The sequence below is a fragment of the Colossoma macropomum genome, unplaced genomic scaffold (assembly GCF_904425465.1).
Source record: "Colossoma macropomum unplaced genomic scaffold, Colossoma_macropomum, whole genome shotgun sequence".
Lineage (NCBI taxonomy): Eukaryota > Metazoa > Chordata > Actinopteri > Characiformes > Serrasalmidae > Colossoma > Colossoma macropomum.
Genome location: NW_023494799.1, coordinates 36,607,331 through 36,628,476, shown reverse-complemented (window position 1 = coordinate 36,628,476; position 21,146 = coordinate 36,607,331). Strand labels below are relative to the sequence as shown.

At 40.2% G+C, this 21,146-nt stretch overlaps 1 protein-coding gene across 3 annotated transcripts in view; it reads right to left on the bottom strand.

Annotated features, from left to right (window-relative positions):
• The window catches only part of sbf2 (SET binding factor 2), a 151,052-nt gene that overhangs the window by 71,189 nt on the left and 58,717 nt on the right, over nucleotides 1-21,146 (bottom strand). For all 3 annotated transcript variants that reach the window (XR_005008102.1, XR_005008103.1, XM_036585844.1), the window contains exons 3-6: nucleotides 20,843-20,980; nucleotides 15,474-15,602; nucleotides 13,118-13,228; nucleotides 7,000-7,105 (exon numbers count right to left, since the gene is read on the bottom strand). Coding sequence is in view for 1 of the 3 variants with exons in the window: in XM_036585844.1 (XP_036441737.1) it covers nucleotides 7,000-7,105; nucleotides 13,118-13,228; nucleotides 15,474-15,602; nucleotides 20,843-20,980 (484 nt within the window). In the remaining 2 variants the exon portion in view is untranslated. The remainder of the gene's footprint in view (nucleotides 1-6,999; nucleotides 7,106-13,117; nucleotides 13,229-15,473; nucleotides 15,603-20,842; nucleotides 20,981-21,146) is intronic.

Here is a 21,146-nt window from a genome sequence, read left to right as displayed (position 1 = left end):
GTGTAAGACATTCAGGTGATGTTCTTTTGACTTTCATATTGCCGTTTTTCAGTGAATCATATCGTGAGTACTTTAATTCAAGCCTTTGATATTAATGTTTAGCATGTTTGCTATCTTTTAGCCTGTTAGCTGGCTGACCAGCCTAGTTCTAGTTAAGAAAATAAGTTTTTAGCCCCTCAGTATGAACAAAAAACAGCTTCTTACTTCATCAGTTCACTCGGTGCTCCGTCTGATCAGCATTAGAGTCAAAGATTAATCATTAACAGCAGAAGGGTTTTGCGTGCCGTGGCGCAGTGATACAGAGTTCAGTTGTTATGAGGCGTCACAGCCGTGGTATATCGTGGATTTTACAATGGCTTTGAACGCGGCTCAGCCAATCAAATTATAGGACCAATACCCACAGTAAAGTACGGAGATGGGAGCATCATGATATGAGGCTGCTTCTATGCAAACAGTACAGGGGCATCACACACCCTTGAAAGAAACATCAATGATGAACTGCGATGAGCGATGAACTGGGATATATTAAAGGAAAATTTAATCTCATTAATAATTTATAATAATAATAATAATTTGTACTTATATAGCACTTTTCATGTCAGTGCCAGCTCAAAGTGCTTTACAGATGGGGGTTTAAATTAAAGTATTAATTTAGAATAATATAAGAAAACGTAGAGACGTAGAGTTTTGATTAAATGCTGAGTTAAAGAGAGACATTTTTAAATGCTTCTTAAAAGTGAGTGCTGAGCTTGACTGACTAGTAAGAAGTGGAATTGAGTTCCACAGTTTAGAAGCAGAACAACTGAACGAGGCCTTAGCCAAGAATGAGGCTGTAAAACTGTAAAAGCTAATTACTTCTTACCGTAGACATTGGGAAGCTGTATTGCCAACAACCCAACCATTTTTTTTTACATTTGTAAATACAAGGTTAAAAGACATTATGCATATTTAAAGTGGATATACACTGTCTGAATACTTGTTTCTCCTCACTCTACCTGCATGAGACCCAGTACAATACTTGAGAAATGACCAGTGTGGCTTGTGTAAACAGAAGCTAAAACACTACCGGGAAATACAATACAAAGACGTCTAGATTACAACCGGTAAAGCTGAATGTCCCTGAATTTTTTGTTTAGTTTTGTGAGCGAAAATATCATGGGTTTGTATTGTGGACTTGCTTCTGGAGAGAAGCAGCAAAAATCTACCTTGCATGCACGCATGGCTGCTTCCGTACAAAACACGAGCAAAGCAGAAGACTGAAATGAAGGAAAAATGAATGAGCTCTTGGCTATTCATCCTAAGAACCTCCTGTTTACTGGAATTTCCATGACACGTAGGATCACGAGCATCCTGGTCAAATATGCAAACGTTACCAGTAAGAGTCCCAGTAATGTCCCAGGTTTTGAGTGAGGAAGAGGCATAAGTGACCAACTGCCCCAGGGCAACAACACAGCCGCAGGGGCCGTAGGCAATCGACCCACGCAATGATGGGTCAGTATTGGCTGTATTAAGCCTGATCAAATTCTCATCCTTTCTTGAGGCTGTTTTACCCGATTGCACTTTCATGCCACTAACGCGAAAATGTGACACAAATGGACAGCCTAGTATATCTAAACGGGTTTGGCTGACATTTTATGTCTTTCAGGTGCACCAGTTGTATAAGCAAACACTTAATATTAACTAACTACCCGACAAAGCTCTGATCTGTTATGAAATGTGCAGGGAAAAATACGGCCTGGCTTTGAACCAATTCGAGGAGCCGGACAGCATGCCGATAAGGATGATTCACAGTGAAAGAACAACTCCAAATGGGGTTGAGCATAAATTAATGAGCAGTGTAACCGACATTTATATGAGCTAATGTGGTGCAGACTGCTGCTGGGCCATTAAAGACATTTGTCTCCAGTTTTCCGTCATTTTGAATCAGCTAAACATTTTCTCGCAGATTTGCGTTTCATTGGTACTGAGAGGGTTTTGATGTAAAGAATAAGTGGAGATTATTACAGAGGGAGGTTTGGTTCCTAATGGTATGAATGGGGATCTTAATCTCAATTGTTTTCTGTAAGCCTGTTTTCTATAAAGACTGCTTTTGATTAATGCATTATTTTGAAATAGTCTCTGTTGTTTTGATGTATTTGAGTACATTCCCTTGTTGGTGTACTGTCACTTTAAGAAAACCCTAGCAGAACCCAAACAGGTGTGGTTAATCTGTTGGTGTCTGGTTTTTGTTCTCCTTTTAATGGAATAAAAATGTATTTTTGCTAGACTTGTCTGGTTCATCAACAGTGTGTGTGCAGTACTTTTTCTATTCCATTAAACACACAAATCGCACAGTACACAACGACAACGACACCAAGCAACACAAGCTTTGTAGTTGTGTAGCAAGAACGCAAGATGAGAACCCAGTGGCATTGTTCCCCAATTATGCATAAAACTGGGTCCTTGGATTTTCATTATCTTGCTGGTGATCTCCTCGATTCTGACAGTTTCACGACTGAGCAAGCAAAAAGAAGGTAATGACGAACTTGACAAGCTTCCAGACACTGGTTTGTTTCGCCACAACTCTTATGACCAGAAGGCCACAAAGTTCAACCTTAACTCAGCCTTTTCAAAAATTATTAAGCAACTTAATGGTTTCTGGAAGACAGTCTAAAAGAGTTGTGTCAGATGAAGAACTGGAGAAAACCGCAAAGCTCACAGAGAAAGGGCTGTGTGACATGGAAAAGAAGCGGAAAAGGACTGCTTAACTTCCAGGGTTAGCAGGCTTAAGTAAATCATTTGACGATATTGTTTTGTGAGCGCACCATTAATCTCCGACTAACATAAATCCACAAAAAAGTACAATTTTATGAAACGCTGCACAATAACTAGTCTATAACAAAGTTGAATAGTTCAAGTGGATCTGTGCCAAAAAAAGTCCCTGTGAACTACATTCTCAAGCATTCCCACTTCAGATTACAAGGGTTTTTGATTTTAAGTGGTCAACAAAACTTTGCAGTATAGTGCCCTGCAAAGTATAACTTGGGCATCAGCTAGACTGAAAACATGATAGAAATCAGACTTCTTGAAGAAAATACATCAAACATTTCTCAGAAACTTTGCTCAACCTCCATCTGCCTTAGTCTTGGGTTGACAACTGATATTATTGCATGTTACGATAATTTAAATATAACAATTTAAATATAATAACATTTTAAAAAGTACAATTGTTATGCAAATTATTAAACATTCTTTTGTTCGCTTTCACATCCTCAATTCCCAATAAATAGTTTAAAAATGCATACAATAAAAAAGATCATTAAAGGCTTCACAAACATAACATCACCATAAACAACATCATATACTTAAGCTGTAATGTTTTGCTGATCTTCTAAGTGAGTATCAGTCAACATATAATCTACAGCAGAGGTCACTATAGGCGGTCCGCGGTCCGGGTTCGGACCCAGACGCTGTCCTATGCAGACCTGGACCTTTAACCAATAAACGATAGAGAATTAATTAATTTCAACTGGGTGGTCCCATTTTAATCGACGTAACATTTCTAGCCATTACGGTAGCTTTAGCGGCCCGGGAGACTCACAGACCAATCGCATGCGTTGTAAATATCACACGTGATGCTACTCAGCCAATCAGATCTGTGCATTACAACGAGCACTGAGACTCAAGTGAGTGACGTACACACAGGGGAGGGACGAGGTGAGAAACAACAGTCAGAGAAGAAAGTGAGTCAGAGGGAGGTTATTTTACATGGTGTGATCTAAAAAGCGAAAACTGACTAAACTGACTAAAAATATTACTGAATTGTATTTTATTTGATTTGACATTGTGTTGTTGACTGCAAAAGATGTTGATATACCTACTAGGCTACTTCAGTATAGAGTATATGACACTGAATCAAATGCAAGTTAGACATTATGATGTTCTGGACCTTTGCTTGAGGAAATTTTCTCTAAGTGGACCTTGTATAATTTTAATTAAAGACCCCTGATCTACAGGAAACAAATAAATATGATATTTTGCTATAATTATGCACAGGCCACATTTTATGCTGTTTTCATTTTTTCCAATACTGTAAATTCAGCGAACAATTAGCAGTTGTGCATTCAAATATGCAGATGTGTGTTCTCTGTAGAGAATGTGTGTCAACTTATTTTTGAATCACACAATAAACAAAACATGGAATTTGACAAAGGGTGGCCAAACGTTTGCATACGACTGAACATAAACGAAATAAACTCCGGTACATGAGATCTACCACCTGGTAAAGAGTAAATTTGCTATCGGCAATATTGTGGACGGCAAAAGACAGTAATTATACAGTGACAACATCATCGTCGAGGAAAATACAAGCCAAACTTTAAGGCTTTGTGATGCTCACATGCGGTACCTAGTAAGTAAATCTGGATAATGACAGTATTGTTTATCGTAATAATTCTGCAGACGATAATTATTCAAAATCGACCCTGTCCAAGCTTACTGTACTTAATGCTGCTGCCTTGGCTATTTATCCTTCCCTGTCGTGCAACCTCAACGGCTCTTTGAACTCCTTCACCTCTCCTCATTAAACAAGCAGAGGTTCGGAGAGATACTGAGAAAGTCCACCTTGCTTTTTTTTCCACTTCACAACAATGAAATCTTGCCACGTAGAGCACGTAGCCACGTTCTGATGTCCAAGCGAGAGAACAACAAAATTTGAAATGCTTGTGGAAAACCCTGGAATTCACATTAAGAATTCAGACATATGAGGCTAATCACTGCCGGTGCCTCATGTTCAATATCTGCGTAACATGTGGTCCATTCGTTTTTTGAAACGTACACTTTAGACGACTGACATAAGCCACGGCTCAGGAGAGAAGGTCAATGTGCAGATAATTCGTCCATTAGACTGACTCTTTACATAGCTGTAATGCTATACAGATACGTTTATAAGCAATGTAAGTGCAGAAGTATGCGTGTTTGCGCTGCTCTGTTTGGGATTTGGGAGCATGCTAACTATTAGAACATTCCTCAGGAGGTCACTATCTATTGCTTTCACGCAACACTACTCTTTCAGCAATAAGCAAATTACTTTCATCTCAATAAATAAGGGCATTTTTTCCCCCACTGTTCGGAATGTGCTCAAGAGAATGTACAAAATGCACCGCGTATACTTTCACAATCATTCGTCAGCTCAGACATTGTGAAATGACCCCCTTACAGGTTTACTACACCATAAAAGCAAGTTGATCAAAGAATTCCACTTCACTAAGGGCCAAAAAGTAAATATTGGTTTATTCTCTTCAGTCTTCACCTTCAACTATTTACTGTCTGTGTACTCTACAGAATTAGCACTGAGAGTTTTCACATGACTCCTGATCTATACAGATGGGAATGTGATGTCAGAAAAGCCACATCATGTGCTGCATATGCCAGGAAATGGACACAGCAAGCAAGCAATCTTTTTGCAATCCCATTTCTTTAAAGGACTTTTAAATATTCACACAGTTAATATTAATGATTATGGTCTATTAAGTTTCAAAGGCAGATGGCAACATTATTTCATAACCACATGATCCAAATACAGGGTGTCCCAAAAACACTGACATCATTTCGTAGTCTAATAAAGTAGCCAATTCTCCCTCAAATGATCTTAAATTTTAGCAACAAACTAACCAAGATTAATTTTTAATGCGTTTTTTTTTCAGGTTGAAGAATGGCTTTTACTAGAAATGAAAAGGCATTTTGTGTGTTAGAATGTGCTCGAACACAGTCAAACAAGAGTGTGCAGAGTGCATTCTCGAGAAAATTCAATAAAAATGCACCAACTGGAAAGCAGATTTGGACACGGCACAAAAAATTCGAAGAGGAAGGCTGTCTGTGCAGCGCAAAGGGATCTGGACGACCACCAGTATGAGAAGATATTACATTTGTGAAGCTCTGAAATCGGTTATAAAATCTATATCCCTCTGAATTTCTTGTTCGAATTTTGATAAATAAATTGTATTGTTCAACATGAAGCCTATTTAATTTCGTTTGCCTACGACATGTAGTTACTCAGACATTCACATCTCAAATGATGTCCATTTTTTTGGGACACCCTGTATTATGGCATGTCCTGTAAGAGGTACATATAAGGCAAAGTTTATCCTGAAAATGCTTGATATAAGCATTAATACAAACTTTATTAGGCACTGATTAAAAGCAACTTGAATAATGTGATTAAAAAGGATACAGTTACCAAGCAAACACAAACATATTAAACTTCCAAGACATGTTCGCAACCCAGGTGGGTTGAGCTGAATTAAAGGGGAAATCCACTGATTTTGCAAGACCTCCACACAGCTAAACCATTAAGATGTCATTCAAAGTGGTCTGAGGTGAAATGCTCTGTTTCAGAGAAACTTGCCGAGTCAGAATTACTCCCAGTGGTGGTGATAGGAACCAAACACCTGAACAGATTTAATGCCTCTGAAAGCTCCGTCAGAGGAAGTTATTCAATGAAATGGTTACAAATATGCTGACCAGACATTAGGATAGTTTTGAGATAAACCAAAAACGTAAAATGTATTTTAAGTCCATTCTTGCAGGAAAGGTACATGCAGAGTGTGGTGAGGCCAGATTTACCCCTATTTCACCATTTTCAACACTTCACATTTTCAATCAATTAAAAACTCGTGAGTTTAGGTTTACTGGTTGTATTGCATCGTACATAAAATGGCTCTATTTTTGCTGTACACATCAGGGCACATCAGATTCTTACTGCCACCACTGTAAAGAATTCTGAGTTGCTAAAGTTTTCCTACAATTAACCTTTTCACATTAGACCACTCTGATTGATTTTGCTTACACATGGATGACTGAGTTTATTTACACATGAACGACTGAATTACACAGACATTTTGAACAACACGTGGAAGGATGACTAGACATCTTTGTGTAAAGATGGAGGCAACAGTGGTCAACTAATGGGGCCTGTAATTGTGCCTTTTGTAGTGGAACGGATTAAGAAAAAACACCCACCTAGCTGCTGGAAGAGGAGAGACACGCTTTTATTGGTAACAGGCAGGCTGTCGTTTATAGGAGTCTGGATCAGCTGTCGGTCTCCAGCTCCCAGAGAAAAGAGTTTCTGCAAAACAGACACAGAAATAGAAACAGAAATATGGACAAAAACAGTGGCATTAGTTCCAGATCATATTACATATTGTACAAAAAGAAAGGCATAAATGATAAAAACATTAACTCTTCATACTCTATTATAGGCTTATTATTCAGTTATTAACTTTAAGGCTTATTATACAGTAAGTACTATAAACTATTAAGTAAATACTATAAAACCTGTATTATGTAAGATCTGCAGTTGTGATGCGTCAAAATGAAAGTTCTTGGATGAACATAATAAACATAAAAACTACAAGGTAATAAAGAAAAATACTTATTACTGATAATTTCAGTCCTTTCAATTATACACCTGAGTTGACAATAAATACATTTTAAAAAATGCTAATTTAGCTAAAATCAGCCTATTACAGCCTATGAAATGGTTGGCAATCGAAAGCAGTGAATTTGTTTTTAGGTTATAATCTGCATAATGTTAGCACTGTTGTTTCATTTCAAAATGACCAAAAATGAATGGCTACAGATGGCGTATTTTCCTTTTTGCTTTAGGTATTGGGTTTATCAGGGTATCAAACCTGTAGATGGAGAAGGTTTTGGCCTCTTAAAACAAACAAAATGAACAACAATTAACAAGTGCTTGTCTAATGTCCCTGATAGAAACCATGAAACAGCTCAGCATGGCCAGCACTTTCACAGTTGATCTGCTTTCAAACTGTTTGAACTGGTCTTCACTGACCAGTGCAGTAGTACAAAACCAACAAACAGCATTTTTAAATCAATACTTTTCTTTAGCCTTTGTAAAAAAAATTAGTGCTTTGACACTTTACTGTAGACCAGCGGTCTCCAACTGGAGAACTACCTTCCGCCTAACCGCAATTTGCCACCAGCTAACTTCTTCCGAAGTCCCTGATTGGCTGGAACAGATGTGTTGAGTTAAGTAAGGTGCTATGGGAGCTTATTGGATACAGGTTGGAGATAAACCTTGTGGGAAGGTAGCTCTCCAGGATCAGGGCTAGAGACCTATTGACTGTAGCATGTCGTGCGCTAACCCGGGCTCAAGGAGGACGCTGGAGGCTGGGTTCAAGGTTGCAGCAGCCATGTTCTTTATTCACATAAAACAAACACAACACAACCAAACCAAACCTATGCTAAGACTGGCCACTTTTCAGTGGCTTCTAGCTAGACTTTTCAGTCCAACTCTTCACTCGAGCCGAGAGGGAACGAGAGCTTGTTGCTCCGCCTCCCTGTCACCGCCCCTGCGCCGCAGCTCAGCCGCCCAGGTCGAACGTGTGGTGTGGTGAAGCAGCCTTGCTTTGGAACCAGGGGTGGGGCCGAGGCAGCGGAGCAACGAGCTCTCGTTCCCTCTCGGTACTCACTCCTTGCCCTCATGCCTCTTGCGGCAGGCTCCCGCTGTCACTCGTGTCCCTCAGCGGAGCTCGGGCTTTGCACTCCGTCCCCCACCCACTCGCAGCTCTCTCCCTGCCATCCTCACCGGGGTTTGTCACCACTCTGTGTTCGGTCCCCGCCTGCAGGCAGGCTCTCACAGCCAGCATCGGGGCCCAGGGGCGGGCGCACGCCATAGGAATCCTTTGTTTTTTCTGGCCAAAATTGTCTGCTCTTTTCCCCTTTCAGCTGAAAACCGAACGTGTTGCTCAGCAGCCAAAATTTCAGGGCATCCCTCGTATGGAGAGCGAGAAACAGAAGTCTAGACAGTCAACAGGTCCGTAGGGTTTAAGAGGTTAAGACAAAAATTTCGGCAGGATGGTGTCTGATGGTAGTTACCATGGAGTGTGCAGGTGCATCACTCAGACTGGGAAGGATCAGCACAGGCTAACTCTGGATTTTAAGAAGCAGACTAGGCTATGAACCACAGGACTCTCAGATTACATAAGAGGGCTGCAGCTGTGTGCACTAAAGAAACTTCCTTTATGGTCTCAGTCCTGCTTAATTCACCCTCACATCATGCCACTGCCGCTGTCCTGCAACATCACATCTGCCCAACCAAATTAATTTTAGCCAGTCCAGCAGCAGCACACAGCAAACCTCAAATAACAGGTTTATGAAAATAAAACAGGCACGAACGGCAGCTGACTAAAACAGGAAGAAAAGCCCTAGAGTAAGACTCCCTGCTTGTGGCTCAGCGCTGTAAAACGAGGCAAATGTACAGCGTGTAACGGTTCACCCCCTTCATGGTTCAGTTCGGTCTTCAGTTTACGGGTTACGGTTTTGTTTGTATCACGGTCCAGCATGGAAAAACGTAGCCACAAACTTTTAAACCTCAGATTTTGTTTTTGTGTTTTTTGAAGACGGGCAAAACACAAACACAAAGCAGTCTTTTCAAAAAGAAAATGAAAAATCACTTTTAAAAGTTCCCATTTCACAAAACAGTTGAAAAGCAAAGTACAAAAACAAATAAATATATAGCAGCAAGCAGCAATGCATGGGGTCCAAGCACCATGAAACCTAATGTCCCACGAGGTGGAAATCATGTCATGAACATCTCCATGTTTTATAATTCTACTACTTACAGTTGGGCTCCACGTAGAGTGATTACAATTGTCCTTCAGCACTATGAGGCATAACGCGCCAGTATACGGCTTCGTCACAGACAGTAGACCAATGAAAGGTAGACAAAATTTTGAAGAAGGCCACCATTCATCTTGATTCTAGATGAGGAATGTTCAAAGGCAATGTTTGTCAAGTTTAAGTGAAACTGACCTTTTGACCTTGGGATATTAAGCCGTAGAGTTTAAACAAATAAGTCAAAATACCTGACAAACGGTTCAAATTCCGATACGAGTTGAAATTGCAAAGTTGTTCAGCTTAAGAAGTTGAATAACTTAACACCCATTACTTACGTATAGAACACAGAAAATTATGGCAACATGATTTTAAGCCTCTTTGTGCACTGTAGCGCCCCCTAAGGGCAAAACCAAGTCAAACTTTGCATGCCTCGTTGGAACCTCAGTCCATGCAAGTGTTATAAATTGAGATGTTCAGGCTGGGTTTTTTATTAAACTATATAAACACCGAAGCAATAATGACTGAAAGAAATGTGGAGACCATGGTAGACAAATAAGGTAATTATTTTCCTACAGAACTTAGAGATTATATATTATTTTTGGTACAACAGTAAGCTCCGACCTTACAATCTGATTGGTGGAGAAGCATTCTAACTGTGCTGATATTTGTGATGGATGACCAAGATAACATTTGATCTAAGGCCCATTTTGCCATACTCTGAAGAAGAGTGTGGCTGCAGATACACATCAAACTGCCATTACCATAAAAACTATGTCGACTACAGTGATGGCAGAATAACTGAACATGCTGAAATTGGCTAGAAACAGGATACAATTCAGCAAACAAGGTAGGCTACAAAATGCTTTGCAGACTGGCTGTTACAAAATGACATTCAGGTTAATTTGGCAACAACTGTAAAGGCTGTGCTGAATGTGACACTTCGACAGTTCTATGGCTCTATCCTCACCACAATCCTTATGGTATCAGCAGTTATCTTGGACTGCACACAGGGCTCAACAGGTACCTTAATGAACATCCACTTAGTCGTTCATGGTGTGTAAAGAATTACCCTGAGTTTAAGCCTGCAAACAACATCTCCCTCGGAGCCGTTAAAACGATGAGACGCGAAGAGAGAGACAAACGACCTATCATCCGTCAATGGGGCAGTCGTGGGCTGGACATTAGGGAGCCAGCCTTGTGACCAGAAGGTCACTGGTTTGATCCCCTGAGCCGACAGTACGTGACTGAGGTGCCCTTGAACAAAGCACCTAATCCCCAACTGCTCCCCGGGCGCTGTGGATAGGGCTGCCCACCGCTCCGGGCAAGTATGCTCACTGCCCCCTTGTGTGTGTGTTCACTAGTGTGTATGTGGTGTTTCACTGCACAGATGAGTTAAATGCAGATCTCTAACTCTCTCTAACAGAATAAGAAGAAAAATAATCTACGTGCTTGGACCCCTAATAAATGTAAACACTAGCAAGTAAATCACAACAAAAGTTATAATAAATGTAAACATCAAATGTAGACAACATCAATCAGCAAATAAAAAAGGTAAAAAGCAAAGCAAATTACATGTAAACACCAAGTGACACAAATCTAATCATTCGGTTTTCACATTTTCTTTTTTTTCCCCCCCAAAGTGAAACGTCCAGCATCATAAATGCAATTGTGCCTTACCAGTTCTTCACAAAGTTCTGCTTTTACTTTCTTTGTACATCTTTGGCACCTATGTGCACTGAAATGTGGTGGGATTGGAATTTCATACAAATTTCATACGGAATTTCATGCTTGAGCACATTTAATAGTGATTGGAATTCCTCAATCTCTACAATTTGAAATGGATGTGTGTCTAACGCAATGAAGCAACCTGTCGCCACTGTTATTGCTTGAGCACAGTCAAGAGGTTGGGGAGAGTTTGGCACCGAACATTGCTGGAAGCACTGGCTGTGTCATCAGTAGCCTTCGTGGTTGGTGATTGAATACAGAGCAGCGTACTCTCACGGCAAGAATAAAAAACAACGTTTTCCATCACGTGCACTGTTAGCTGAACTGAAGCCTGTTGAACCATGGACTCACTAATATCTACCCATTAGGATACCGATGCAGAAAGAAACATTTATAAAATGTAGAAATTCAGAATAGACTCACAGAGAAATGTAACATTTATTTCTATAGGGCTAAAAAATACAGTAAAATTAACAAAATGCAGATATTCTAGTAAAGCAGTCCAAAACCGACCAGCACAAACAAATGACGAAATATCCGTCTGAAATATTGGTCCAATCTAAACATCTGTCCAACACCAACCTTTTTTTTTTTTCATTTTTTATGCATTTTTTTGACCCTCTTTTGCACGATGTTGCCTCAGGGCAACAAATTAATTTTCCTCACTTTACAGTATCAATATACATATTTGAAGACAACGATAGGGTTAACAATAAAGGGAAGAGTTTGAGTAAGTCAATAAAAAGTGTGTGTTTGGTCGTAATCTCTCTTAGTGGGAACTTTTAAACCTCTTTTTAAACACTGAGTGTCAATTTGTTTGTTATGAGATTTTGCACAAATATGTTTGTGTCTAGAAGCAACACTGTGCGACAGTGGAATGGATTTAGTCAGTCACAGGCCAGGTGTAACCTTTTCAGGGAACACAGCTCTATATCATTTCTTCCCTTTGACACACAATGTTGCCTCAAGACAACATACTCCAAAAGGACCCCTACACACATTATTATTATTATTATTATTATTTATGTTCTTGAATGTAATAATCAGACCTAAAAAATAAATCAAGGACCATTTTATGCAAGAAAAGTGAACTGATTTTTTTTTAATTGCTCTCATAATGCATGCAGTAGAGTGTTAAGTAACTGTCTGCCAGTACATGTATGATTCCATATGATGCGTGTCTGAAACTAAAATTAAGCTATTTTAACAGCAATTCTGTTTTGGGTAGCAATATTAAATGTGCCTTGTGTCTTTTTTAAAACACTTTATTGTACAGTTTTGCATAGTTTGTCTGTAATTACTGTATTTTTTGCCTGTCTGCACTGTTGTCTGTTAATGTTCTATGTTGAAATGTAGCGCTGGATCCTGGAGTAACTGCATTTTATTCCTCCCTCAACTCATCCGTGATCAGAAGGAATGACAATAAAACTAACAGTGACTCTTTAATTGCCTAGACCTTCGAGCAAGATACAAAAAGGCTAACAGTGGCATCATGAAGACGACAGTTTTGTAAGGGAAATCTGAATGGTGAACAAAACAAGGATACCGCCTTCCCTCTGCCTCCTCCCAGCTCTCCCGTGGAAATACCACAAAAGGTGAGACGTCTCCTCTCCGACACTGCAATACTTAAGGTACCAAGCCAAGCAAGCAAATTAACCCTGGCTGACCCCTTCTTAGAGTTGGCATCCCCCTACGGGCTCCCTGGGGGGCCAGCCACTGGCGCTGGCTCAGGGTAGAGGCATTTCAAGAATTGTCTGGGTAAGTAAAGCCTCACCTGGGAGCCTCCTGCCACAGGCACCGTGCATGTGAGAAGGTTGGCCACCAAACCCTCCAGAGGGAAGTTTAGAGTGTCGATGTAAACCGTGTAGATCAGCCCCAAACAGCCCTGGGGGACAAAGCAGACATGGAATTTAGTGCGTGCACGCGCACACACACACACACACACACACACACACACACACACACACAAAAGATATACACACATAGGCAGACACACGCAAAAACACACTGTGCAATAAACAACACAGAACTCCCAGACCGCCACAAACACACTGCATACCTACCTGAAAAAGGTCTCTCACTGTCAAATGCCACAATCCAAGGCATTTCTTAAGTTTAACAGGGATTTTACAAAGTATCACTAACAGGAAATGCCACCATGGGGGCTAATTTCACACGTAAGAATGCCTGCTTAAGTGGCTAAATTACTACACTCATCAATCTGGTATGCGGTTGTAAACAGTTATGTCTCGGGTGAGTACTAGAGGGCAACAGCTCCTTTTCCAGAACAGCCCTTACCTATTCCACAAATGTAGGCCAAGTTATATTAGAAAAGAAAAGCTTTGGATGCAGCATATTTCCTGGCTTTGGACTCCTGTGCGCTTGCTCTCCAGTCCCTGCACATTCCATCAGCTAAACAATTGCAGAACTGTTTGCAGTAGTGATCGATATCATTCAGCCCAGTAATGGGCTCAATTATCCCACAACTAACTTCTGCTCCAGAAAAGCAATAATGAGTAAAACGGCTAGCTTTGAAAGGAACCTCTTTGGAGATCACTGATTTACATCCTTAGCTAGGCCTTCAACAATTATTGCATAATTGTTTGTTTTCATAATGACGTTTACACTGTTAAACAGCATGTGATGTTCAGACGTTGAGGCAAACAGATATAAATAATAAAAAAAAAACAGAACCGCCTTACAAAAATAAATCACCAACAGATATTACAGTATGTAATGGGCCCGTAGTCTGGAAATAGGGATGTTAATAATTACCCAATCAACCCTTAACTGACAAATACATACATTTTTGACCAATACCTTCAGTTAAAAGGTTAACCGACAAACAATTGATATTTGAATAGGTGGGTTTATCATTCACTTTGAGGGTCATTGTTAAATTGTATGTATAAGGGTAGAAGAGCACAACTTGTTCTGGCAGTCCTACTTAGTAACGCCCAACTCCCTCGACCCCTGCCGCTTAAGTTTACTCCATGACTCTACTTAATTTTATCTGACAGCGCCAGAAGCTACAGTACCTACTGATCACAGTGATATGATGAAAATCCGTGCTTTTAGACTCTTACAGTCACTGACCAAGAGTTGATACCAACATCCAGATGTGCTGGAGTCAAAGGCTGACCCCTGCTCATGTGGTTATGTTGGTATTTCTCAACAAAAATGACTGGGACATTTAGCTAAGAGCTAAGAAAGGCTACAATTGACTCTTATTTTTAAGTCACGTTGCTTTTGTTGAGTGTAGCCTAAGCTACTGCCTTCAAATGTGTTTGTTAGCTAATGGTTAGCTATGTAGTTAGTTAAGCTTATGTGGTTAGTTATGTACAGTGGTGGACAGTAAGGAAGTAAATTTAATTTGTTACTGTACTTAAGTAGTTTTTTTTGTGTATCTGTACTTTACTGAAGTATTTCCATTTCTGGTGACTTTTTACTTTCAATCCACTACATTTCAAAGTCAAATATCTTTTTACTCCACTACATTATGCAAAATCTGTTGTTCCTTTTGGTTTATGTGTGTAAAAAAAAACTTAACATGTTAAAATGAAAGAAGTGCAAAGCAAGAACACCAATCAGGGCACAGCGGTCACTTTGTTTTGAGCTTGTTTTGACCTGTTGGTCATACCGACCCAGTGCAAGCATACGGTTCAACATCAGTGCAACAACGTAAAATTTTGTGTTATTCAACATAAATGATGGAACCAACCTAACTTTGTGTTAATATGTGTAATAATATGTAATAATGTGTCCATGATTTTAGATCTTTGGATAAACGATTAATCGCTGACTAGTAATGATGGGTTATTGGTAAAAAGTATTTGGTAAATACTGGTAAAAATTCTCATCCCTGCATATAAGTATATGATGAGGAGATGAAGAATATACTGTGATCAAATCAAAAACACTGCAATTAACTACTGGTGCATTTATACACACACTATAACGTAACAGCAGTGATACTCAAAAAAAAAATGTAAGAAAAAAAAAATTCAGTGTTGTTAATAAGGCCACCAGGTTCAAACACTGAAGTAACAGAGAGGAAATGATGGATATCTACTGTAGTTACAACATCACATACTAGAGAAATCACGTTAGCCATCTTATGTATGCATTACCCTAAATATTTCTGGGTAATCCAGCCTGGAGACCAAGATTAGACTTTTGGGCGCAAACACTTGCGCTGGCTGGATCAGACCATCTTCCTCTTCATCTTCATCTCCATCACCTTCCAGTGTCTTTGTGCCCTGGAAGAGAACAAGAATATGAGTAAAAAACCTAGTGAGTCCAGAGAGACTACAGATGAACCTTGTGTGATACACTTCCAGCTCAAAACATCTGTCTTTAAAAGAACAGCAACCTTGGCTGAACCTTGCTGTCTTGAGTGCTATTAGCAGGTATGACAGAGGAATTCTTCAACCTTTGGCTGTGGAGAGAGAACAGCATGGTCTGCTGGTTCCCTAAGGCGAAGGTTTTTAGCACAAAGAAATTTAATCACTGAAACGAAGGCCTAGTTAAATCCTCTGCTTCCTCAGTGGAAGATGACAGAATATCAGGGGGGACTGAGGAGATGTTTCTGTTAATTCTGCATCATTCGGGGTTGATAATCATCTGAGTTGAGAAGTTGAGAAAGCAACGAGAAACCATGCATAAATATGATTACAGCTAAACCCCCATATAAATCTATGCTTAGCGTGCTCATGAGCACAACGTGACCAATTTGCAGCATACAGACAGAGCGCTGTTCATCCGGGGAATTCTCACGCCAAAGCGGCATGCCACAGCTGCTAAATTATTTGTGACATCGATTGGAACTTGATGTGGTCTGAAGTCACTGGTCCATGTTAACACCCAAATGTAATTCCTCTTTTTTTTCCCCCAGAAAGAAAGCATGAAACATAACAGAAGTAAATTAAGTTTGTGGGGCCTGCATACCTCTTAGGCAAGAGCATGAGTCTATGCTGACAGAATTAATGTTGCCCAAGGATGGAGGAAAAGTTCAGGGAATCTTGTGATATGAGACTGTAGGCTAAGCACGGAAATCCAAAGGGAAATGGAAACCCAGATGCTGGCCTATTAATAGAATTCTCTTTTAGAAATCATATAATTGTCGCCCATTTTGTCCAAGAGTCGTCCAAGAGTCGTCTCCAACGGCTTGAGGGATGTTATTTTAACCTATGACGGCTCACGATACAAGCAAAGCACTAAAGTTGTGGCGGCTGGAAATCTAATTCATTAAATTAGGCTCAGTTTGTATTTGGAAAGAAATCTAATTTTCCTCACAACTGTGTCAAAAGATGTAATCTGTGCACAAACAGCTAGATCAGCATGAACAACTACAGTATGGCCCCATTGTTTGACATTAATGAGGTCAAAAAAATGGAATTAGAACAAACATTGGCTGCCTTTTATTAAAAAAAGAAAAAAAAACAACAGAAATTAAAATTATTCGTAAAACGAACAAAAAGAAGGCACAAAACTGGCTGAATAAGGAATATTAATATAAATCTTTCATGAGTGACCATTTTCTTCTTCAGATATATAACAAAGAAAAATGAAAGAAGATGAACATAGTGGTCAAGTCTTGAGTCCCAAAACTCTAAACCTGGTTCTAATTGTCTTATTTGAGCCTTCAACACGTGTAGATATTCATACTGGTGCCCACCTCTCAAACCCCGCTGACTAACCTCTTTATTGGACTCCACTGAGTTTGCTCAGACAAAGAAAACATGCCATGAGAGCCACAGCATCTTATCTGTGGGGAGCGCGGGATTAAAATACCCCCATAGATGGGAAACACATTTCAGCATTATTGGGGGGGATTTGGCTCAATTATGAGAGAAAATACATTCCATAGCTGCTTCATCCAATCAGATAAAAGCAAAATTTACTTCAGTGCTCTGAATTCTATAGTGTTCTACTGCAGCATGAAATGAAGCGGACTAGGACAGGATTATCTTTGCAGTGTCAGATCATGATTCTCAGCGCTTTTCTTTATGGTTTTCTTATTATTTTTGGGGATTTTAGTAAAGTTCAACTCCACCCGCTAGTTAGTCTCCTCTTATCGCACAAAGCTACCAGGCTGGGAGGGTGACGGCTAGCACATGCTTCCTCGGAGCCTGTTAAATAAGCTAACAGACACCTGCGTTAGCTAGTATGTCGCTGGAGAGGGAGAAAGAGATGGTCATCCCACCCACCCAGAGAGAGGAAGGCCAATTATGCTCTCATAGACTCTCAACAATGGATGGCTATGGTATCATAAGGGACAAAATCTCTGATGATTAGATGGCTGTACCACTCAGGACCTGCATTCATTCTGTTTTAAATGTTTATCAAGTTATTATAAACATTCACATATTTACAGTAGATAAGAATATAACATATTATAATACAAGCTACAGAACAAGTGGTTGGTACAGCAAGAAGAATCAAAGCTGTAGGAAAGCACCGATATAGCAATTGTGTCGATGCCGATATCAGATATTCTTCATGAGTTTATCTGTCGCTGCCAATGCATGAACATTTATTCAATATAGAAATTTAGATTAAATCAATCTGGATTAGCAAATCTATTTCTGCAAGCTTACAAATGCAGAATAAATAGAAATTTTAGCATTACCAAAACTGTCTGCTCTTTCAGAATACGATACATCGCTGCTGTCGGAAGAAAATCTCATATCACTATTTTTGTCGTTTTTCAGTTGTTAACATTGTGTGTAAATTTCACGATGAATGGACCAAAAGAAACGGCCCAAAAAGACTTGGACAAAAGTCTGGTTCCATTGACTTACATTAGTAAAGTAGATTTTTTCCTTCTCCTGTAAAGTTACCATTTTGGAGACACAAGGTTTTCTTCCAACAACAGCGATATACAACATATAGGTGTAGAATATTGGTCAAATCTGAAAATCTGTCCAACACGGACATCTTTTCTTGAAAGCAGATATTTTAGAATATTGACATGATTCTGATATTATCGCGCATCCCTACAAAGCACACTATGCTCAAATGCCATGACATTTCTTTGGACATCCATGCCATGATTGCAACAGGGTGTGGTACAGATGCTGGAATTTGCCAGCAGAAGTCATTTCACCAAAGACTGTTTGTCAATAAATGCATTTCAATCTTGCAATTTTGTTTTCTAGTCATTAGACAATAGAAACTGAAGATCTGAAGAACATAAATAAGAAAGAATAAACAGCATAGCCAAAGCACAAGCAGAGTGAAAAGGGCTTGCGGGAGGCAGGAGAGGGAATGTCTGTTGGGAATGTCTGATAATAAAGACTGATTCTTTGGTCCTAATGTGCGCAAAGACACTACAGCTGCACACATCCGGGTGGCCTTCACCACTAGTCGCCTGCGGAGCTCGGCATTGGAGGACATGGCCTAAACGAGGAGGATTAAAGGATCTCTTTGAAAGAGGAGGACTGGAGGACAACTCCTGCGAGAAGTCACGAAGGGAGGCTGCGCCGGCCGACAGCTGGGGGTTATCGCAGCTTGATGTGCTTTGCTTCTTCACTCCTGCCAAGCTGTTGCATAAACTTCAAAAAAGGCCAGGCCACAAATGCACAGTGGCCGTCACATTACACGTATTTGTGTTGGCATGTGTAAGTTCAGCCTCTTATTTGAGCTGGAGCTTTGAAGCAACAGGAAGTCCACAATAACTCCTCATGCTGGCATGCAGACTGACGCCTGCGGTAAACAGAGTGATTCACGAATAGGAGGTAAATTCATTAACCTTTCTGAGCGGTTAAACAGATAGGAGTCCACTAAAATGATTCACTTCATCGCAATGCGTGTCTTTGTCATGACAATTAGGTCCTGAGCTCCTCCAATTAAACAAAATGTTGAATCCTGATGCTGGGCTAACATTCCAAGTAGATGCGTATTGTCAGGATGTGGAAAAACATGAAAATCCAAGTATGCATGGCATAATGAGCACCATTTACAGTGACGCCATCAGTATCTTTATAGAGTTAGCCTTTTGTTTACTGTGACCTTCTTTAAAAGAACTTCAGTGGTCTATGGCAGCAGCCACTGACACCTCAGATGTTACCAGTCAAGCTGAAAAGTTTCATTTCCAGTTCACTTTTACTGTGACTGTTCTTGGAATCTCAGTGTTTTCTTTCTAAAGCCCTCAAGCAAGAGTTTCTGGAACCCATCATGCACGTGACATGAGTTGCTAAATAAAAAATTGTTCCTAAGAGGAGAAAAAAATACATTTCGATGCATAAAGAACACCAAATATTAAGCCAAACAAACAGTGAAGGATTTGCCCAACAGAACAGAAAAACAACTGCACACAATGAAGCCTAAATCCTGACCCACAGACAGACCAGTTTGCAGTCTTCAAAACATCAGGCAATAAAATGAGGTTGTCTACTAGGGTTACTTAACACAACTGATCCATTTAATTACCTATCTCTAGCATTATGAGGGATCCTAAAACTTAGGCCCAATCCCATTTCACCCCTCGCCCCTACCACTTAGCCCCTAGCCCTCTGTTTTGCGCGTTCAGATCTAGGGTTAGGGTGTCCCAGTTTGTGTTGAGATAGAGGGGTAGGGTGAAGTGTTGGGGCTACATGGCCCTCCAAACGGAGGTTTTTCAAAGACAATTCAAACGGAGTGTTATGAGAAAAAAAAGAAAAACCGGCACGATGGCTGAAAGAGACCAAAGAAACCTACAAATGAAAGTATTTTCTTCGTTAAAAAATTACGATAATCATTATATTATCTTAGTTTAATGTCGTTTCAATGTATTATGGTCATTTTCTTCGTAACAAGCATAAAAAATCTCCAATAGCATGCTAATGTCTCTGTAGCTAGCTAGCTAACTTTCCCGTTCCACCTTAAATAGTCCAGCAGTTCTGATGCGTGAAGCGCCAGAATGTAACTGCTGCACCATTTAAGGTGGAACGGGAAAATTCGAAAAGAACCTGGTGAATATCTGACTTCAGCTTAGCATCACCAAACAATTAGCAGTGGGCGATAATAAATAACCGCCTTATCTCCCCTCTTCGAAGACATATGATGCCCTAAATGTAACAGTGAGGTTGCTGAACTTTTCCCTCCTCTGCTGTCAATGAAGACGGGCCGGGTCGCCTACAGAGCAGCGCTAGTAGCCTGTTAACGAGGAAATGTTTAATTTGAGGGTTGTCCCATTTTGTAGAGGAAGATTTCAACCACTACCCCTTGTAACTCCATTCCAAGGGGTTAGGGTGACACTCGAAAACAAGGGGTAGGGGTAAAAAGAAGAAATGGGATTGGGCCTTAGACTCTTTTTGGAGAAGTAGCACCTCATGGATCAGCAATATGAAGAACTATAATACTCTTCGGAGGAATCTCAACTCTCTCTTGGACCGGCACTGTGAACCCGAATTCTATGAAGAACAGAAACTTTAAGACGTTACATTCAGTGCTGTATATAAGTCGTGTTAATAAAGACTGTTGACAGCATGGTAACGACAGCACCAGGCAATCTCACCTGCAAGTTGACTTCGGCCTCATAGAAGGTCAGGCAAGAGCAGTAGTGTCTGTCCGAGTCGATGTCCGTCAGCACCACTGTGAAGAAGGTCGGAGGTTTCCTCTCACGAGACAGCCTCCATCCTCCTGGCTGACAGAACTGGAGAAAGAAAAGAAAGAACATAAACATTATATATAGCTAGATCCCACACAAAACATACAAAAGCAGAAAGCAAAACATCTAAAAGAGAACTACAGAGTACAAGAGGACATTCAGGCAGGTGTGGTATCAACAGGGCCGGGGTGTTCATATACGCAAACCAGCT